Here is a 22,763-nt window from a genome sequence, read left to right as displayed (position 1 = left end):
CGTGAATTGAATTTTTTCTAGTTTCAGAGAGCACAACACATCCCTCACCCAATATTTATAAGATGGGGGAGCTGCCATCTTCCAGTTCTGTAGTATTAGTCGTCTAGCTAAAATAGTTGTATAAGCAACAGTGTCCGACTGGATTCTTGATAGGGGGGTACCCATGGGCAGTACTCCAAAAAGGGAGACGGATCTATAACAGTGTCATATCAGAGAAACATTTAAATATTAATTCCCATAAACCTGACCGTTTATGACAGCCCCAAAACATATGCAACAGTGTGGCTGGTTCCACTTTACATCTGACACAGGTAGGATCAAAATCAGAGAATATTCTTCCAAGTTTGGCCCCAAACCAGTGGATACAGTGAACCACCTTGAATTGAATGAGGCTGTGTCTAGTGCTAAAAGAGAACGAGTGCACCCTGTGCAGCACAGATTCCCAGGCGTCTTCCCCAAGTTCCTCCCCAAAATCCTTTTCCCATCGAGTCTTTAAAGGCACCAAAGAAGGGTTCTGTAAGTCATGAATGATTGCATATACATCTGAAATTGCGCAACCTAGGAAGCTTGTTCAGCTGGGAAATTGGGAATTGGGAAATCCAGGTGTGTTAGCCCTGACAAAGTTCCTAGTCTGGAGATAGCGGAAAAAGTGGGATTGGAGGAGATTGAACTTTTCCTGCAGCTGAGAAAAAGAGGCAAATGTATCATCAAAGAATAATTGGGCTAGCGAGGAGAGGCCTAGTGAGTGCCAAATGCCAAAAGCCCCATCATTCAAAGATGGAGGAAATAAAATGTTCTGATTGATTGGGCCTGATAGAGAAAAGCCTCGGAGGTTAAAGGCTAAACAGAACTGATTCCAAATTTTAAGAGACTGCTTAGAGGGTGTGTGTTATTTTATATCTCTATGGTAAGCTTTGAAGTAGTCATGGTGCTTGATGTCTAGGGGGGCTGGTTGAACTGGGGAGGGTGGGGGTTGAGTGTTTGAACTTTTGGGACCGTGTATGTCCCCCACCCCCAGCTTTATCTCCCTTATGGTTGTTATCTATTAAGCAGGAATGTCCTGGGTTATGGATCTGGGGCAAAGGCATTATAAATGTCCAGAACAAGCCATTTTTAAGACGTGTGTGTGTGTGTGTGTGTGTGTGTGTGTGTGTGTGTGTGTGTGTGTGTGTGTGTGTGTGTGTGTGTGTGTGTGTGTGTGTGTGTGTGTGTGTGTGTGTGTGTGTGTGTGTGTGTGTGTGTGTGTGTGTGTGTGTGTGTGTGTGTGTGTGTGTGTGTGTGTGTGTGTGTGTGTGTGTGTGTGTTAGAAACAAGGTCCCTTGGCAATTAAACAGCCATCTAAATAATGTTTCTCAGCCTAGTTTCCTATTTAGTTCTCTTTATATGTACAGGCACAGAGCTTCCAGATGGCTCCAGCCTAAGGATTTTCAGTGCATGTACACACGGGGAGATTAGAACCCCAAAGAAAAGATCCTAAAGGTAGGTACTTTCAGATTCAGGTTTATCATGACAGCCACTTTATGAAAGGCCTTTACTTATGGCTAAACAGCTTCTACACAGTTTATTAATTAATGCTGTGGGATGGAATTAGGTGTTTCTGGGAGGTCTTAAACAGATCTACAGTGAAACAAACATGTACACTCTACACACATATTTATTGACTTTTAAAAAGACCACAGTAACATGACAGAATTTGTGCAAATGCGACGAAATCTGCTAGTGGATATTAAATGTACAACAGTAGTATTCTGTAACAAGCAATACGTGTTAAACATGAGGCACATGCAATCATGACAGCCTCTTTATGAAAGGCCTTTAACTATGGCTAAACAGTTTTCTACACATCTTATTAATGAATCATGTGGGCATACCCAGGATTTACAGGCAGGACGTTTGATCTACACAGGGAGGGAAAACTTACGGAGTTATGATGGAGAGGGCAAGCGTCTTTGAGTTGGGGAATTCGAAACGGATAATGGTCTTGTATTTCCCTTCAGTAACCACGAGCACAACCGTTCCTTGATTTTAACTGGCGGCTTTATTTTGTAGTTTCAGTGAGAATTATCCCCTTCCGTGAGAACTATAAAGTAAATGAAAAATACAGTTAAGCACACTCTTACAACCTTATCTTACGAGTGACTTATTAGCTTGGTATAACTCTGAAGTGCTTACATACATAACAGTTTAACCGGTGTTATAACGGGTTCAGATTAAACACATGAATAAAGGAAAAAATACCTCATTGGCTGCTTATTACAGAAGGGAGGAAATCAAACTTCACACTTATTATTCCTGGCATGAATTCACACTTCATCCTAACATACACTCTTCAACCTTTATGAACTACACCCGATGACATGAAAATTTAGCTAACGCAGCGCAGGATTGCCTTCCCTCCAAAAGTGTGTTGCTACAATAAGGATCCCCGTTACAACAGTATTAGCTACATAGTTCCGCGTGTATTATCATTTCCCCCGCACAGCGGACACATAAACAATTCAAACAAAAGACAACGACATAACCTGTAAGTCTAACTGTCAGTTACAGGTCGGGGCTAACAGGACCCTTTATCTGTAAGAAATAGTCAACATTTTGGAATTATAACATGTGTTAAAATGTAGGTACTAAATATTTTGAATGAAATCACTGGTTTTAAAAATGTAGCTCACGCTTTAATGATAGGGGAAGAGGTAATTTCATATTTCGGTTTAGGGGGGTTATTAACTTTATGGAAAACAATATTCACACAAACAACACCGCTTAGAGCAGCTTGGAGATTATTAGCCATGTAAGTGGGAAGCAAAAGAGCGGATTTAACCAACTCTGTACAAACCCCGACACGGGGTATGATAACTCTGACGCGTACGTCTAATGATTATTGTAGATGTTTACAACTGAGGGAGTTGACAGTAGGTCAATGAGATGTATAAAGGCAAATAGACATAACGGACCTCAAAGACCAACAGCCTACTTAATAATATAGAATGCAGCGGTGTGTAATGAACATGTAACCATTATAAAACAAAAAATGTCTCAACACCCCCTAGTTAGGGACAGAACGTGGAGCATATACTTTAACACTGTTAGCACAGCTTTAGCGCAAACCCACAGCCCCGAATATTTAGCTGCCAGGACAGATTAAAAAAGATGTGAATAAGTGAATCCCTCCTAATAGATATTTCTGAAGGCTACTGGACATAGGGGATTGGGAAGCGACTGTTACACGTAGATTCTCAGAAGCAATTTATAGTCTTTCCTACAATGGTATGTTATAAAGTTTGTAATAATGTACAACTGTAGGTCTCCAATGTTTTTACATAAAAACACTAATGATGCATGTTTAAATAGTATTACAATTAATTCGAACATATCTTTAAAAGGTTAGTACTATATATTTTGGTCTTAAATCAATGGTTTTAAAACAGTATCTCACCCTTCAACTGTTATGCAGGTGAGTGAGGACCCAAAAGCGACTTAACAGAAACTGAGTTTATTAAAGTCCAAACAGAGAAAACATAATCCTCAATCCTTAACAGGAAATGTCCAAACAGGGAAAAACATAAATCCTCTTAGTTGGGGAGAGTTGCAGGGCTTGCGGCAACAGACTGCAGGTCCCTTCGGGTAAGCGCGGGCCGTAGAGGATAGAGGCACCTGCTCACACGCAGTATCTGAAGACGAGGCAGAATACAACAGAACGGAACAAGGGTACAGCAAACGGCAAACAAGAATCCGACAAGGACAGAAGCAGAAACAGAGAGAGAAATAGAGACTTAATCAGAGGGCAAAATAGGGGACAGGTGTGAAAAGTAAACGAGGTCGTTAGGAGAATGAGGAACAGCTGGGAGCAGGAACGGAACGATAGAGAGAGAGAGGGATAGAGAGAGGGAAAGAAACCTAAAAAGACCAGCAGGGGGAAACGAATAAAGAGAAAGCACAGGGACAAGACATGGCAATATATGACAATACATGACATCAACGAAGGGAAAATGTCCTTTCCAGCCATCAATCCGGTCTGTAACGAAGAAAAAAAGACAGAAAATCCGGGTGCGGGAGTGTGCGGTACAACTGTAGGCCTCCAATGTTTTTACATAAAACACTAATGATGCTTGTTTAAATAGTAGTACAATTTGGTCATTAATTCTAACACGTCTTTAAAACGTATGTACTAAATATTTTGGAATTAAATCACTGGTTTTAAAAATATATCTCACCTTTTACCGATAGGAAAATGTCCTTTCCCGACATCACCCCGGTCTGTCACGAAGAAAAAGACATGGAAAATCAGGGTGCGTGCATGAGTGTGCGTGTGACGGAGCAGCAGGAGTGTGTGTGTGTTTCAAAAACAAAGGGTGTGGGTGTGTGTTCAACAGGGGACCAAGCATGTAGCCCCATTCTATCTGTAGAGAATCGTTTAAAACCAAGTTTTTAATGAAGGGGTCGCTGCATTTCAAGGTCCTGGAGTTGCCTAGCCAGTCCCCAGATCTCAACCCCATAGAAAATCTTTGGAGGGAGTTGAAAGTCCGTGTTGCCCAGCAACAGCCCCAAAACATCACTGCTCTAGAGGAGATCTGTATGGAGGAATGGGCCAAAATACCATCAACAGTGTGTGGAAACCTTGTGAAGACTTACAGAAATCGTTTGACCTCTGTCATTGCCAACAAAGGGTATATAACAAAGTATTGAGATAAACCTTTGTTATTGACCAAATACAATTTTCCACCATAATTTGCAAATAAATTCATAAAAATCCTACAATGTGATTTTTCTGGATTTTTTTTCTCATTTTGTCTGTCATAGTTGAAGTGTACTTATGATGAAAATTACAAGCCTCATCTTTAAGTGGGAGAACTTGCACAATTGGTGGCTGACTAAATACTTTTTTGCCCCACTGTATGTAAACTTCTGACCCACTGAAATTGTGATACAGTGAAATAATCTGTCTGTAAACAATTGTTGGAAAAATGACTTGTGTCATACACAAAGTAGATGGCCTAACCGACTTGCCAAAACTATAGTTTGTCAACAAGAAGTTTGTAGTGGTTTAATAAGCAAGTTTTAATGACTCCAACCTAAATGTTTGTAAACTTCCGATTTCAACTGTATATATATATATTTTTTTTTTTAATGTATTAGAAATATGGTGACGCCACCAGTAATCTAAGATGGGTGTAAATAAGTCTGAAGTGCGACAAAAAGATAATGGTGGCGAAATGTCAAAGGGTGTTTTGCATAAAGAGGAGTGACTGTATGTTATGGAAGGATGAAACTGTATAAAAGGAGAGTGCTGAGACTGGCGAAGTCAGATGATCCTTGGACCAGCTTGGCTTTGTAATAAAGTCTATATAAATTTGATGTTCCGGTATCTGAGAAATATTATTGGACCAATATTTCCACAACACTAGTTAGATACGTTAGCTTACTAGGTACATTGATAGCTTTAAGTTGGTTGTTTTTTAAGTTAAACTTTAGGATTTCCACCAAGGACGTTGCCTCCGATCATCACTCTCCCTCGCTTGGGCAAGGGACATTTAAGGTACACTCGGATGTAAAACGCAATTCAAGGGCTGAGAGGTTAGGGCCGAAGGCTGTTGAGTTTGAAACTCAGCTGGAAGGCAATCGGGAAGAAGGCAATGAGAGGGCAGATATGCGTGTAGCCACAAAGTCAAACGTCTATATCGTATTTGTATTTAAGTTTAGGCATAAAGGTAGTGTTTTCAATGTTAGGGTTAAAATCACATTTAAAAATATCAGTTGTAGGAGACACGTGATGCCGCGGAGATGAGCAGACGTTGACAAACCGAGCTCTTCAAAGTTATTCTATTTTTACCTAAATAACAACGTTGAAACAATATTCTAACATCGGCTGAGAAATTGTCAAGTACTTACCTTCCCAAAGAGCCATGGACCTCCGACCGAGAGGCAAGAAGGACGACCAAAACGTTGTTGATTCCCAAGATAAGGATAACGCTACAGCTAGCAAGATTAGCATTAGCCCTCATAACTCAGACGACAGTTCCAGACTGTTGCTCTCAGCAGCCTCTTGCGAGCCTGCCGACATGCTGGCTACTCTCCTCCAGGAAATTCAGGGTGGTAACAGAGGTCTTTCTCTGAAAATCGATAAGAAATTGGCTGAACTCCATTCTTCCATTGACGACCTGAAATCCTCCATGAATGATCTCCTTTTGAGAACGACTGAGGCAGAGCTGCGCATTAGCACAGTTGAAGATACCATCGCTAGACATGACCAGGTCTTGACACAACTGCAAAAGGACAATGCCTACCTCAAAAACAAAGTAGATCAGATGGAGAACCAGAGTAGACGTAATAATATCCGTGTGGTGGGATTGAAAGAGGACACCGGTCCGTTTCTTCACTCAATGGATCCCGGAGGTCCTAGGCATAACCAACTTCACCAGGCCGCTGGAAATCGAACGCTCCCACAGAACATCAGCGCCGAAACCCCGGCCAGATGAGCCCCCACGAGCCGTCCTGATCAGGTTCCTCCGTTTCCAAGACAGAGAGAAGATACTGCAACTCGCAAGAGCCAAAGGGGACATCGCCATCGATGGCAAGAGGGTCCGCCTTTTCCCGGATATGAGCGCGGACCTCGCCAGACGCCGCAAGCAGTTCAGACCTGCCGCCAAAGCACTGAAGGAGAAGAACATCACCGGCTACCTCATCCACCCTGCGTGGATGAAAGTTCAGTACAAAGGCCGAAGCCATCTCTTCAACACACCGGGAGAAGTGCACACTTTTCTCAAAGAACTGAGCAACGTCTGAGTCTGAGCCAGGACGGTCTCTCTGGGGGATAAAATGCAGTTTCTCTTATCCGGATTGAACTGCTGGTATCTCCCGGTCACTTTAATTGATTTGTACATTTTCAACTAACCGTATCTTCCTGGGGTGAGTTCTATTACATTTACAGGAGTGTATATTTTGGTTTAGTCCATATCTACTGGGCGAAGCAATAAGTGGGTTTAGGCCCACTGCTTTCCCCCTCATTTGTTAATCTTTCGTAAAGAGACTCAAGCAGCCCTTACCGTGGGCAGTAAATATTCAGCCATAAATATCTATTCACAACGTTTGTTTTTTCAATTTAGAGAGCTCGCAGGTTTTAGTTTACGCCAAGGTTTAGCTAGTAAGAGCAAGATGGAAAGCGAGCAGCAACGTATCTCTACAAGTGTATTCATGTTTGATTGTTGGGACTGTTGTTCTAGTCTGACAATCTGGGTGGGTGGGATTTTTATTATTTTTTTCTTCCTTTTTTCTATGTTTATTGTTTCCTTCCTAAAGAGACACACAGGTCACTTTTGTGCTCAAACCAAAGTTGAAACATTTCCTAATTATCTGCATATGATAGATTTCTATTCAGTTACATATTTGAAACCCAACCTATGCTTAATCCACTAAAATATGTCACATTCAACGTAAAAGGTCTTAACAGCCCGATTAAAAGGAAAAGAGTCTATATATACCTTAAGAAATTAAAGGCTGACATTGTGTTTTTACAAGAAACACATCTTACAGCCAGTGAACACAAGAAATTGAAGAGGGAATGGGTAGGACAAGTTTTTGCATCCTCTTAACTCCAAAGCAAGATGAACTGCAATTTTGATAAGTAGACACATCCCCTTCTGCGTCAACAACACCATCTTTCCAACTGGAGACAGTTGCACCCACAGGATAGGGACCACTCTTTTTATTCACACCCACACAAGACACACACACGCATAGATAACTTTTTACTTTCGACACAACTGTTTCATAGAGTGTTAGATGTCGAGTATCTCCTCAGATTGCTTAGTGACCATTCTCCTCTGGTATTATCAATCTCCATTCCTACCAAGGTAAATGGAGCATATAGATGGAGACTAAATTCTACACTCCTAAAGCAACCTGAATTTTGTGCATTCATCAAAGAGCAGATCAATATTTTTACTTTCACAAACAAACCCTCTGCTCCTGACAGCTTCATTCTTTGGGACACATTGAAGGCCTACCTGAGGGGACAGATTATTTCCTATACTAAAGGGCTGAAGAAAAAACACGGTGCGGAACTGAGTGCCCTTGAATCTGAAATCTCCGAGCTATAGAAAACCTACCAAAGAGGCCCGACTAAAGATCTATACAGGCTTTTGGTAAATAAAAAACTTAAATATAATATTCTGAACACATATCAAGCTGAGAGGGCCATCACTAAATCAAAACAGCGTTATTATGAGCTTGGAGAGAAAGCTCAAAGTATTGGCATGGCAACTGAAAGTAGAGGAAAGTAAGAGGACAATTAATGCCATAGAAACTCTCACTAAATATATCTTTCGACCCTACTGAAATTAATAATACTTTTAAGAAATACTATGAAGACCTCTACACTTCCCAATCAAGCGATGATCTATCAGAGATAGACTCCTTTCTCTCCTCTCTCAACCTCCCATGCCTGTCAGGGGAAGACAGCGAGCGCCTGAGTGAACACTTCTCAGTCCCTGAATTGTTGGAGGCCATTAAATCCTTACCTTCTAATAAATCTCCTGTGGAGGATGGCTTCCCTCCAGAGTTCTATATAGAATTTAGGGAGATGTTGGTCCCCTACCTTATGGAGGTACTTAAAAAAGCCAGAGAAGACAACTGCTTTCCAGAGTCCTTCTCTCAAGCAGTGATTACTGTAATCCTCAAGAAAGGGAAAAACCCGCTAAAGTGCGCCTCCTATAGACCAATCTCTCTCCTTAACACAGATTGTAAACTGGTCACCAAGATGCTATCTAGGAGACTGGAGTCATGTCTTCCCCTGTTGGTCAACCCAGATCAGACTGGCTTCATAATTTAATTGTCCTCCAATAATCTCAGAAGGTTCTTTGATATAATTCACCTTGCTAACAAAAACAAAATACCTGGTGTCGCAGTCTACCTTGATGCTGAAAAGGCCTTTGATAGGGTTGAATGGCCATACCTCTTTCGCGTCTTGGAAAAGTTCGGTTTAGGTACCGTGTTTGTAAATTTGATAAAATCACTCTACAAATCTCCTAAAGCTAGGATTGCTGCCAATTGGATTACTTCCTCCTCTTTCCCTCTTTATAGGGGGAACAGACAAGGTTGCCCAATTAGCCCCCACCTCTTTGCCCTTGCCATCGAACCGTTGGCTGAGGCTATTAGAACGTGCCCTGACATACATGGCTTAGAGGTGGGCCCCCATACCCATAAACTATCACTCTTTGCGGACGACCTTATCTTATTCCTAACAAACCCAGAACACTCCCCCTCTCACTTGCAGATCCTACTACAGTGTTATAGTTCTTTCTCTGGATATAACGTCAATCTTGATAAAAGCTAAATCTTACCGTTGTCCGTCTTTGACCATCATACCATCAAGCACAAGTTTCCTTTTAGATGGTCTCCTATGGGCTTCACATATTTGTACATAATGGTGGATGGTAATCTGAACAACCTCTATAAACTCAATCTGGCCAGTTTGTTGCAAAAGGTGGAGGTTGACCTTTGTAAATGGATGGACTTACCTCTCACTACTGGGTAGAATCAATGTAATTAAAACGAATGTCCTGCCCAGGTTTCTATATCTGTTTCAATCTCTCCCTATCCCTGTTCCCGCAGCATTTTTTTCCTCTCGACAAGCTGACCAGACGGTTTATCTGGCACGGCAAAACCCCTAGGGTTGGCCTGGATAAACTGACCCTTGATTAGTCAAGGGGGCTTAAACCTCCCCAATTTTAGAATGTACTACTGGGCTGCACAGTCTAGGTTTCTGGCTCAGAAGTTTGACAATGGTCCCTCTCCCTCATGGTTGAACATTGAAAATCTTGACGTAAATGATGACACTGGGGCAGATTTGTTTTACAAATGGGACAGAAAATCTATAAAAATCATCACAGACAACCCTTTAATCATACATTCTGTCCTGGCATGGTGCAAACTGCATGAGCTGTTCGGACGAGGGGGATTCCTTTCCCCTAAAACCCCTTTATGGAACAATAGATTGATCCCTATGTTTTTCCAGAATAGTAACTTTAGACCATGGTCTTATAAGGGGATCACTCTTCTGGAACATTGTTACGAGGAGGGAGTTCTTATGTCTTTTGATCAGCTGAAACAGAAATACCACTTGCCTAACAGGGACTTCTTTAGCTACCTACAACTACGAAACTTTATTAGGGTGACTCTCAAGGGACAATGGAACCTACCTAAGATGTCACCTATTGAACAACTCTGCCACGCAGACCAACCACTGTTCAAGACCATTTCCTGTGTTTACAATGCTCTTATGTCAGGACTAACACTGCCTGGGCTAGATAAACCCCGACTCAGATGGGAGAGAGATTTGGGTATTGATCTTGATGAGGATCTATGGAGTGACCTGTGCAGGGATGGGGTTACATCCACATTGAACTCCAGATACAGACTGATCCAGTTTAATTTCCTCCATCAGCTCTATATCACCCCATCTAGACTGCACAGGTTCAACCCAGATATCTCCTCCCTATGTTTTAGATGTGGCTCAGATGAAGGAACATTCCTCCATTCCCTTTAGACCCGGAGGTCTGTCTTCTGGGTAACTTTACTAACACCAATCTTAGGCAAAGCCATACTATAAAGCTAACAGAAATATTGCTAGCGATTGCCAAGAAATGTATTGCCTTGAAATGGAAATTGGATTCCTCCCTGCCAGTTGCAATGTGGCTTTCGGAAGTTAATAGTTGTATCCCTTTGGAGAAAATCACTTACTGCTTGAGGAATAAGTTAAAGACATTTTACAGAATTTGGCAACCTTTTGACTATATGGAGAATCTCCCCCCACATCTCATTGATTGAATCTATATATAATGTTTCACACGTAATGTATAATATGTAGCCTACGGCAGGTGATCAATGTCTCGTTATTTTTATTTTTTTAAAATATATTTTATTTTATTTTATTATTGTATGTTTGTTTATATAACTATAATTATAATTTATTTTTGTTACGTTCGTCTGTTACTGTCACTTTGTCCTATCGTTGTCTATCTTTTCACTTTTGTTTTGAATGTTCTTAATTGGAAAATGCAAAAAAATAAATAATAAATATCAGTTGTAGAAATGGGTGTGTTTTATGGCTTTGTTTGTGGTAACTAGTGACGACCAGGCACTACTTCCATACCGTATTTTCTTCTTTTTTTCTCAAAGTTGCCGGGATGTGACATTTCCTACTTTTACCAATACACTCCTAACAACCAACTCGTTACGAAAATGTATATATGATCAAATAAGCCAGAAGCCAGATTTTGGGCCCAGTTATCCCTCTTGCTTCTCCACTTCTTCGTTGTTTGATAGGAAAGGACTGGTATAAGAAATATGGTGGAAACTAGCCCTTGCCTCCACCAATCCAATGCTATTAGATTTGTGGGATGTAGTAAATGATTGAACATTTCAGGTAAAAGGGGATATTCTAGGGATGCACCCAAATCAGAGGTATAGACTGAATTAATACAATATTTGGTTTAATGATCAACTGTAAACTTCTTGTGGCCAACAGGACAAAGCTAGCCTGTCCCCCTCCACCCTCCAGGAGTCCCCAGGTCAACCGCCTTTCTGTACTTTACTGATGGTTCTGGTCGACTGCAGGAAAACACCGGGGCAGAGTGGAACTGAGAGACGAGAAGGGCAAGAGGAACATGGAGATATGATTTCATTAAGTAAGAACCATGTTGTGTGGATTAGTCTGCTTCTGTAAGTAACAATTAATTGGTTAACTTCTTGCGCCGAGCCATCCCGGATCCGGGATCGTGACTACAGCCTCAAGGCTATTACCATAACGCAACGTTAACTATTCATGAAAATCGCAAATGAAATTAAATAAATGTGCTAGCTCTCAAGCTTAGCCTTTTGTTAACAACACTGTCATCTCATATTTTCAAAATATGCTTCTCAACCATAGCAAAACAAGCATTTGTGTAACAGTATTGATAGCTAGCATAGCATTTAGCGTTAGCATTCAGCAGGCAACATTTTCGCAAAAAAACAGAAAAGCATTCAAATAAAATCATTTACCTTTGAAGAACTTCGGATGTTTTCAATGAGGATACTCTCAGTTAGATAGCAAATGTTCAGTTTTTCCTGAAAGATTATTTGTTTAGGAGAAATCGCTCCGTTTGGGGCGTCACGTTTGGCTACCAAAAAAAAATGAAAATTCAGTCATCAAAACGCCGAACTTTTTTCCAAATTAACTCCATAATATCGACTGAAACATGGCAAACGTTGTTTAGAATCAATCCTCAAGGTGTTTTTCACATATCTCTTCGATGATATATCGTTCGTGGAAGTGTGCTTTCTCCTCTGAATCACATGGGAAAATGCCTGCAGCTGAAGATTACACACCAATTTAGACAAATTGAGGACACCTGGTAAATGTAGTCTCTTATGGCCAATCTTCCAATGATATGCCTACAAATACGTCACAATGCTGCAGACACCTTGGGCAAATGGCAGAAAGCTTAGGCTCTTTCATGGCACATTCACAGCCATATAAGGAGACAATGGAAAACACAGCCTCAAATTCTGCTCATTTCCTGTTTGAAGTTTCATCTTGGTTTCGCCTGTAGCATGAGTTCTGTGGCACTCACAGATAATATCTTTGCCGTTTTGGAAACGTCAGAGTGTTTTCTTTCCAAAGCTGTCAATTATATGCATAGTCGAGCATCTTTTCGTGACAAAATATTGCACTTAAAACGGGCACGTTTTTTTTAATCCAATAATGAAATAGCGCCCCCATAGCTTCAAGAGGTTAATTATATTGATGAAATTGTTTGGTAGTTCCACCCAACTTTGAAAAGTATAATTTGGTCACCTCATTTGAACATTTTTTAATGAAGAGCACATGTTCAATTTCATAAAAACTTGTTTTCCCATCTCGAGGTTATATGGAAATGCATACTGTGTTAAGTGCTAAATAAAGTAACAGGGGACAACTGAAAACAACAAAACCACCAGATTACATTGGTAAAATAGTCCTTTAAATCAACCCCAAATTTGCTTATGACAAGGCTAATGGAAGCTAGTTTTGTTCCATGGGGAGTGAAAATTGAATGCTAGCTTCACAAAAAAATATATTCTACCATTTTACTTTATGGGTAAAATGGTTCACTTGCTCAGTTTTCTACAAAAAAACAGAATAATTTATTTTGGCCAAAAAATGTAAGGAACAGTTTCACCATATTAAAACAGTTTGATCTTAAAATGAGGGACAGATGTAAATGTTCAGAGATGACTGTCAAAGTAACCAAATAACTAGGACTTTACATGCACACTAATCATTTGCTATTAAACTGATTATGGCAGTAGGATGAGTATGGCATTAGTCATGTAAACACCTTACTCTGCTTATGTTAATTGGTGTAAGGTCATAACCAGTGGCCTGGGGCCTGGGCCTTCAGTGAGGTCCTACACTTTAATCTGTGTATGTGCTACTACAAGCAGCGCCAGCTAACTTCTTTTTGACCGAGTGCAGTGAGTTTAGGAAAAACAAAGTACTAATCTTAGAAATAGTTTTCACATACAAACGTTATACTGCTTAAAAACATAACATAGTCGCTGTGGAAGAGCGTTTATTTTGATTGACAATTTTCAGCGTTTATCGAAGTCCCGTCAGGTAGCCTGATTTCAGGTGTGTCCATGTAAACAGGATTATTAGGGAAATTGTTCTTTCAAAGCATGTCAACGTTTAAATCAAACTCTTATACTAATTGACTTCACAATAATCGTATTATTCTGCGCTTGTAACTTTACTCAACGATGGTAAAACTTGGAGAAATGATTGTATTAGTTGGGTTAAAATCTTTCTAGAAGTGACACAGGGTTGATGTGACACAGGGATGATGTGACACAGGGTTGATGGAAGAACTTGTTAAAATGTAATACTGATGTACAATTTCTACTGGAAAATATGAAAGGGACCCAAAAGGTCTTAATTTCATGGAAGGACCCATCTGTTTATGGACCCATACTTGCAAAACCTAACTATTCAATGTCTTTGTTTCACAGGGGACATCCCTAATCGTTTCTCTCTAAGTGGGAGGGGCTTATCATCTGGGGAGCCTCAACAACATTATGATGCTGACAAGAAAGAGAAGAGTCTCTCCAGATCAGAACACCTCAAACACCAGCATAGAGGTACAGGGAAGAAACCTCACCACTGCTGCTCTGTCTGTGGGAAGAGTTTTGCTAAACAAGATTTGACAAATCATGAGCAAATTCACACTCTAGAGCATGCATCTAATACCTTAAAATCTCATCAGAGAATTCATTCAGGGGAGGGGCCTTATACCTGCTTTGATTGTGGGAAATACTTAAATCAGTCAGGAGCCCAGACTAACCACAAACACACAGGAGAGAAGCCTTATAGCTGTGATCAGTGTGGGAAGAGCTTCAATCAATCAGGATCCCTGACTCTACACCAACGCATACACACAGGAGAGAAGCCTTATAGCTGTGTTCAGTGTGGGAAGAGCTTCAATCATTCAGGAAACCTGACTCTACACCAACGCATACACACAGGAGAGAAGCCATATAGCTGTGTTCAGTGTGGGAAGAACTTCAGTCGATCAGGATCCCTGACTACACACCAACGCATACACACAGGAGAGAAGCCTTATAGCTGTGATCAATGTGGGAAGAGCTTCAGTCGATCAGGAGACCTGACTCTACACCAACGCATACACACAGGAGAGAAGCCATATAGCTGTGTTCAGTGTGGGAAGAACTTCAGTCGATCAGGATCCCTGACTACACACCAACGCATACACACAGGAGAGAAGCCTTATAGCTGTGATCAATGTGGGAAGAGCTTCAGTCGATCAGGAGACCTGACTACACACCAACGCATACACACAGGAGAGAAGCCTTATAGCTGTGATCAGTGTGGGAAGAGTTTTGCTCGTTCAGGGTCACTGATAAAACACCAGAAAGCACAAACATGTTTTCTTTCATCTCCCTTCTCTCTGGCACCGGTTCCAGATCCCTAAATAAAGTTTACATAGAAAACATCTTGTAAACAGTCATCCATCTCCCATTCTCTAACACTTTAGTATGTCTGATTGCCATGGTAACATGTGTAGCATAATATGCAGCTCTGGATCCATATGTATCAAGCGTCTTGGAGTAGAAGTGCTGTGTGTGTGGTGGGGTGGGGGAGGAGGTGTTCAGAGCTATCTTTTAATTTATGAACTCATATTATCCATTAAATAATGTATAATAAAAAAGTTTCACCAATGGTATGTATATATTCATGTGTGGGGGAAATGTTATCTGAAGAGAGTCTTGAATTGTACATCATGCCTCATACAGTCATTGGTTCCTGTAGGTGCTGGGTAGAGATATGAGGGGGAGACGGTCATGGCCCCCTCAGACCTTTTGGCAGAACGCTCAGAATATGTTCTATAATTTACATGCAGGAACCAAATGTTAATGATGAATAATGTAAATCATGCAAATATAACTTGTCTGTGTTACCAGTATATACTGGAGGAGAGGACTAACGGGACTGCCCCGAAAGAGCTCCTGACCGTAAGTTTGTTGGAATCTCTCCAGCTGGCTGATAATAAATAATTATTCATTTAAGTTTAACTGAGTCCTTGGTAGTAATTTCCACGACACGTGTAGTCAATACAAAAACACATTAAATCCTTTATCTTATGTCGTATTGCATGAGGTAAATGGTGGTCACACCAGATACTGACTACCGTTTTTTTTTTAAGGTATCTGTGACCAACAGATGCAAACAGTTGAAGTCGGAAGTTTACATACACCTTAGCCAAATACATTTAAACTCAGTTTTTCACAAATCATGACATTTAATCCTAGTACAAATTCCCTGTTTAATTTCAGGTAGGATCACCACTTTATTTTAAGAATGTGAAATGTCAGAATAATAGTGGAGTGTGATTTATTTCAGCTTTTATTTCTTTCATCACATACCCAGTGGGTCAGAAGTTTAGATACACTCAATTAGTATTTGGTAGTCCAGAGCTTCCGGCGACGGTTCCCAGTCCAGAGCTTCCTGCGACGGTCAACGGTCCGGAACCTCCAGCAACGGTCCGGAGAGCCAGGCACGGCGTCCAGTCCAGCTCCAAGGCCGGATCCTTCCTCGGCGCCGATGCCCAGTCCGGGCACGGCATTCTACCCATGGCCTGACCCGTGGTCTGGGCGGGGGCAAAGACCTGCACCAGAGCCGACACTTGTAAGGGCTCAACAGTGGAACTGCCCTGCACATATCAACATCCAAGTTATCATGTAGTCTCAGAACCAAACTGGTATATCCAAGAGAAATGTAATGAGGCGCCTAAAATCCTGAGCTCGGTCCAGAGTATGCAGGTTGTGCTGAGTACCTTGGGACTAAAGAGAAAGACTGCACCCTGAGAATCACAGACCTGAGAGATTTTCAGCTGAGTACAAGTTCAGATTTAAAACACAGTATGCAGAATGGGGGTACAGCTTCCCTGTAATAACTCTGACTGACACAGGTAATATATAATATCTAATTCTAATAATTCATTAGAATCATTCAGAGCTGCAGGTGAAGGTGTCTTCCTCCACAGAGGAATAGAAGAGAACACTGACCTGTAGCACCACCTGTCTTCTGACTGACAACCCCAACCTCACCTACATCTGGTACAGCAACGGACAACATCTCCATGACCCTACTTCCCAACAATACTCCTGTAATACTCTAGTGGTCGGGTGTTACTCTACAGACAGTTACTCCTGTGCTGTAAAAGAACATGAGGATTTTCTCATGAGGAGTCTGAACTCACCTATAATAATCATCTTAAGTATCAATCATTAAGGCCTGTGGACCAATAGTAGAACATGTGGGGAAAACAGACAAACCGGTGAACTCTTGGATAGTAACACTAGTAGGAACTATACAGTATAATATACAAGGTAGAAAATGGATGATGGTATGTTATCTAGTTATTCCATTTTAGAATAAGACTGTAATGTAACAACATGAAAAAGTCCAGGGTTCTGAATACTTCCTGAATGCTCTGTGTGTGTCTATATAATTTATTCATTTTAAATGAACCAGTCCAATACATCTTAAACACTTGAAATAGTCTCATTATCGTTTGAGGAAATTATAAGATTTTTTTTCAGTTTTCATTTTTTTTCAGTTGTTCATGGTCAGAGCTGTTTGAATGTGACTTACACCAAGAGGAGTATCTGTGCCTTGAAGGGGTCAACAGTGGACATTACCTGCACGTATAGACATCCCAGCTGGCATAACGTCACAGAAGTATCCTGGTTCAACAAATGGGAGACTGGAGTTACTACAGATCTAATCCAGGACCCAGAGTATGCAGGTCGTGTGAAGTACCAACCAACTACAGACAAAGACTCCACCCTGAGAATCACAGACCTGAGAGAGAGTGACTCTGCTGAATATAAGTTTAGATTTACAACAACGGAGGTAAAATGGGGATACAGCTTCCCTGGAATAACTCTGATTGTCACAGGTAATACTGTCCTTACAGTATTATATCATCTAGTCTAAGTCATTATCTCATTGGTGGAAATAATGATGATTGTGCTATTTTGTCTTCATTTACCCATTTTCAGACCTGCAGGTGAAGGAGACTCCTGGCACAGAGGAAGGGAAGGTGACACTGACCTGTAGCTCCACCTGTATTCTAACTGACAACCCCACCTACATCTGGTACAAGAACGGACAACTTCTCACCAACCCAAACACCCAAGATAACTACCTCTACTTAGACCAAATCAGCAGTGGGGACGCAGGCAGCTACTACTGTAGTGTTAAAGGATACAAGAATATCCGTTCTCCTGTTACATTCTTTGGGGAGCCAATGTCTTTTAAGAATGCAGTTGTAGGAATCATAGTGGTTATTCTAATTCTCATACTCTGTCTCTTTGGGTTCATGTGGTTCAGGTGAGTGAGATGAATTTATCCCTTTTCACATTCTGTGGTTTAATCGATCAAAATATGTATATTGCTCTATTAATTGATGAATTATTTCACAAAACAGGAAGAAGGCCTCCAAATCCACCTCTGACACAAGAGACAGAAGAGACGCAGCAGAGAACGGACAGGTGAGTCTTCTGGAATCAGTTTACTAAGAGCTACAGTGATCTGTATTCAGATGGACTCAATGACTGTGGTATTATCTTTCACCCCTCATGTTGTCTGTCTTCTCTCCCCATCAGAGAGACTCTAATCCAGTGTATGACAACATCTCAGGCATGAACTTGTCCCCTATTGCAGCACAGAGAGTGATCACAGACGAGCAGGATGACATTACCTACGCAAGCATCCAACACAGAAACCAGGAAGTGCCTCTGGACTCCACCGTCCCACCGTCTCACCCCCAGAAACAGGACGAGGATTTCCAGTACACTACTGTGAAATTCAACAGCCCCAGTGCTGCTCAATAGACATTGGGAGGGATTCAATCCAATCATAGGTTATAGACATTGGGAGGTTATAGGGATTCAATCCAATCATAGGTTATAGACATTGGGAGGGATTCAATCCAATCATAGGTTATAGACATTGGGAGGGATTCAATCCAATCATAGGTTATTGGGAGGGATTCAATCCAATCATAGGTTATAGACATTGGGAGGGATTCAATCCAATCATAGGTTATAGACATTGGGAGGGATTCAATTCATAGGTTATAGACATTGGGAGGGATTCAATCCAATCATAGGTTATAGACATTGGGAGGGATTCAATCCAATCATAGGTTATAGACATTGGGAGGATTCAATCCAAATAGGCATGCTAAATGGCATATATTATTATATTATAGGTTATAGACATTGGGAGGGATTCCATCCAATCATAGGTTATAGACATCGGGAGGGATTCCATCCAATCATAGGTTATAGACATTGGGAGGGATTCCATCCAATCATAGGTTATAGACATTGGGAGGGATTCAATCCAATCATAGGTTATAGACATTGGGAGGGATTCCATCCAATCATAGGTTATAGACATTGGGAGGGATTCCATCCAATCATAGGTTATAGACATTGTGGCTTTTAATGTAATTCTTTTTTTTTTAAATGCTTTTGGAAATTGCTATATAATTCCTCAATTCAAATGTCTTTGATTTCAGCTTGAACTATCTATTTAAATGAAAGTACAGCTCAAACTGTTCAGTCCATATTCTACTGTTCTATTATGGTCAGAGGGGATAAAAAACTGTTCATTTTTTACAGTAACTTTGTTGTTGTCATATCTCAAACAGACAGTTTCAGCATTAAAGATTCCAGGTTTAAATAACACAATATAACCTACGTTATTCATGAGATCTTATACTAAATGTACTATAAATCAGTGATTTAAACATCCCATCCATACACCACACTAAACCTACACATAGTCTGTGTCTGGAAAGGCATCCTATTCCCTACATACTGTGACACTGCGGACACAGCTATCCTCTCTAACAGTTAGGAGCCAAACGAATGATGCCAGGAACTCGAAATGTAATTACAGTGGGGAGAACAAGTATTTGATACACTGCCGATTTTGCAAGTTTTCCTACTTACAAAGTATGTAGAGGTCTGTAATTTTTATCATAGGAACACTTATGTGAGAGTCACTTGTGAGACACTTGTGAGAGACGGAATCGAAAACAAAAATCCAGAAAATCACATTAATTTGCATTTTATTGCATGACATAAGTATTTGATCACCTACCAACCAGTAAGAATTCCGGCTCTCACAGACCTGTTAGTTTTTCTTTAAGAAGCCCTCCTGTTCTCCACTCATTACCTGTATTAACTGTACCTGTTTGAACGTGTTACCTGTATAAAAGACACCTGTCCACACACTCAATCAAACAGACTCCAACCTCTCCACAATGGCCAAGACCAGGGAGCTGTGTAAGGACATCAGGGATAAAATTGTAGACCTGCACAAGGCTGGGATGGGCTACAGGACAATAGGCAAGCAGCTTGGTGAGAAGGCAACAACTGTTGGCGCAATTATTAGAAAATGGAAGACGTTCAAGATGACGGTCAATAACCCTCGGTCTGGGGCTCCATGCAAGATCTCACCTCGTGGGGCATCAATGATCATGAGGAAGGTGAGGGATCAGCCCAGAACTACACGGCAGGACCTGGTCGATGACCTGAAGAGAGCTGGGACCACAGTCTCAAAGAAAACCATTAGTAACACACTACGCCGTCATGGATTAAAATCCTGCAGAGCACGCAAGGTCCCCCTGCTCAAGCCAGCGCATGTCCAGTCCCTTCTGAAATTTGCCAATGACCATCTGGATGATCCAGAGGAGGAATGGGAGAAGGTCATGTGGTCTGATGAGACAAAAATATAGCTTTTTGGTCTAAACTCCACTTGCCGTGTTTGGAGGAAGAAGAAGGATGAGTACAACCCCAAGAACACCATCCTAACCATGAAGCATGGAGGTGGAAACATCATTCTTTGGGGATGCTTTTCTGCAAAGGGGACAGGACGACTGCACCATATTAAGGGGAGGATGGATGGGGCCATGTATCACGAGATCTTGGCCAACAACCTCCTTCCCTCAGTAAGAGCATTGAAGATGCATTGAAGATGGGTCGTGGCTGGGTCTTCCAGCATGGCAACGACCCGAAACACACAGAAACACACAGCCAGGGCAACTAAGGAGTGGCTCCGTAAGAACTGTTGCTATATACTCCCTGACTGTTGCTATATACTCTCCCTGACTGTTGCTATATACTCCCTGGCTGTTGCTATCAAGGTGAGAAACAGACTCATTGTTTACCTGTCCAGGTAACTAGTACGGGGGACAAGTATGAAAATGTATTCACTCACTACTGTAAGGCACTCTGGATAAGAGTGTCTGCTAAATGACCAAACATGTAAAATGTATACATCCAAAGGTGATTCTAACTAACCATTCAGTGTCTGCTTTCCCCTTTCATCTGGGATGGTGTAGCTCCATCTGATCAGCCTTAGAGACAGTTGGCGATTCCTTCAGAGAACTGAGTCAACCACAACATTCCAGGTTAAAATGACAGTAGTACTAGAAATGAATGACAGACAGGTGATTCATAGAGAAAGCTTTACCAAACGGGTACAGAGGATCCTGTAGGGGGTGGGGCCCAAAGACCCTCCCCATTATTTCACCTTTATTTAACCAGGTAGGCCAACTGCGACCTGGCCAAGATAAAGCAAAGCAGTTCGATACATACAACAACACAGTTACACATAAACAAACATACAGTCAATAATAAAGTAGAAAAACAGTGTGCAAATGAGGTAGGATAAGAGATGTAAGTCAATAATGAGGTAGGATAAGAGATGTAAGTCAATAATGAGGTAGGATAAGAGATGTAAGTCAATAATGAGGTAGGATAAGAGATGTAAGTCAATAATGAGGTAGGATAAGAGATGTAAGTCAATAATGAGGTAGGATAAGAGATGTAAGTCAATAATGAGGTAGGATAAGGGATGCAAGACAATAACGAGGTAGGATAAGGGAGGTATGGCAATAAATAGGCCATGGTGGCGAAGTAATTACAATATAACTATTAAACACTGGAATGGTAGATGTGCAGAAGATGAATGTGCAAGTAGAGATACTGGGGTGCAAAGGAGCAAGATACATAAGTAAATACAGTATGGAGATGAGGTAGCATTGTTGATTAAGGGGACCTTAAGGTTCATGTTTTGCTGCAGAACTTATAGTAAGATGCTGTTGCTATGTGTCTAAAAACTCTGCCACTATACAAGGCACAAACTATCTATATTAGTCTTTGTGGTTAAGCCCTGGCTGTAACCACTGTCTGGTTTTGACATTTTGGTCTTGTGTGACAGTGGACAATGTTAATGAATTCAGAGAAGCTACTGTACTAGGTTGCCTTATAAGGTAACCTCAGCTTATTGATACACACATACTGTAATGCGTGCGTACTGGCAGCAGAGAAGTCAGGCGCAGGAGATCAAAGACTGTGTTATAACGGTGCAGTTTAATCATAAAAATCACTGTGAACAAAAACAATAAATAAATACAATGGGACGAAACCCTTCTCACGCCAGACATTATGTGCACAAACTCTTACAATCAACACTTCCGGACAAGGACATGGGGGGGAACAGAGGGTTAAATACACAAAATGGAATTGATGGAATTGAAACCAGGTGTGAGGGAAGACAAGACAAAACCAATGGAAAATGAAAGGTGCATCGGCGATGGCTAGAAGGTCGGTGACGTCGACCGCGAATGCCACCCGAACTAGTAGAGGGTCCGACTCTGGCGGAAGTCGTGCCAGTACCCCCCCCCCCTCCCTTGACGCGCGGCTCCAGCAATGGGCCGACACCGGCCTCGGGGACGACCGGGAGGGCGAGGCGCATCCGGACGAAGACGGAGGAACTCCTGCAGCATTGAAGGGTCCAACACATCCTCGACCGGAACCCAGCACCTCTCCTCCGGACCGTACCCCGTGCGCTGGGGGCCCCCCGATGTCCAGAGGGGACGGAGGAACCTTCCGCACCTCAGACTCCTGGAGCAGACCAGCCACCACCGGCCTGAGGAGAGACACATGGAACGAGGGGTTATACGGAAATCGGGTGGAAGTTGTAACCTGTAACAAACCTCGTTCACTCTCCTCAGGACTTTAAATGGCCCCACAAACCGCGGACGCAGGTTCCGGCCCCAATAGATCAACCGGTCACGAACAGCAGACTGGACGTACAGATGCCCAGCGGGACACTGGACGGGAGCGCGCTATGCACGTAACGCCTG

The 22,763-nt window shown here is 41.7% G+C and overlaps 1 protein-coding gene and 1 long non-coding RNA gene across 3 annotated transcripts in view; both read left to right on the top strand.

Annotated features, from left to right (window-relative positions):
• LOC124002729 (zinc finger protein 239-like) overlaps positions 1–15,600 on the top strand; it is a 59,099-nt gene extending 43,499 nt beyond the window's left edge. The window contains exons 2-4 of one of the 2 annotated variants that reach the window (XM_046310438.1): positions 1,392–1,479; positions 11,522–11,681; positions 14,026–15,600. In XM_046310438.1, the coding sequence (XP_046166394.1) occupies positions 11,591–11,681; positions 14,026–15,005 (1,071 nt within the window). In that variant the 5' untranslated portion in view covers positions 1,392–1,479; positions 11,522–11,590 and the 3' untranslated portion in view covers positions 15,006–15,600. The remainder of the gene's footprint in view (positions 1–1,391; positions 1,480–11,521; positions 11,682–14,025) is intronic. The other variant, XM_046310437.1, reaches the window with a different exon arrangement.
• Positions 15,601–16,063: 463 nt separating this feature from the next.
• LOC124002836 lies at positions 16,064–18,578 on the top strand. Its single transcript, XR_006833132.1, has 4 exons — positions 16,064–17,495; positions 17,599–18,090; positions 18,205–18,461; positions 18,505–18,578. It is a non-coding gene; the product is annotated as an uncharacterized LOC124002836 (long non-coding RNA).
• The last annotated feature ends 4,185 nt before the right edge of the window (positions 18,579–22,763 follow it).

The sequence above is a fragment of the Oncorhynchus gorbuscha genome, linkage group LG18, assembly GCF_021184085.1.
Source record: "Oncorhynchus gorbuscha isolate QuinsamMale2020 ecotype Even-year linkage group LG18, OgorEven_v1.0, whole genome shotgun sequence".
NCBI lineage: Eukaryota > Metazoa > Chordata > Actinopteri > Salmoniformes > Salmonidae > Oncorhynchus > Oncorhynchus gorbuscha.
This window is presented reverse-complemented; position numbering and strand designations above follow the sequence as displayed.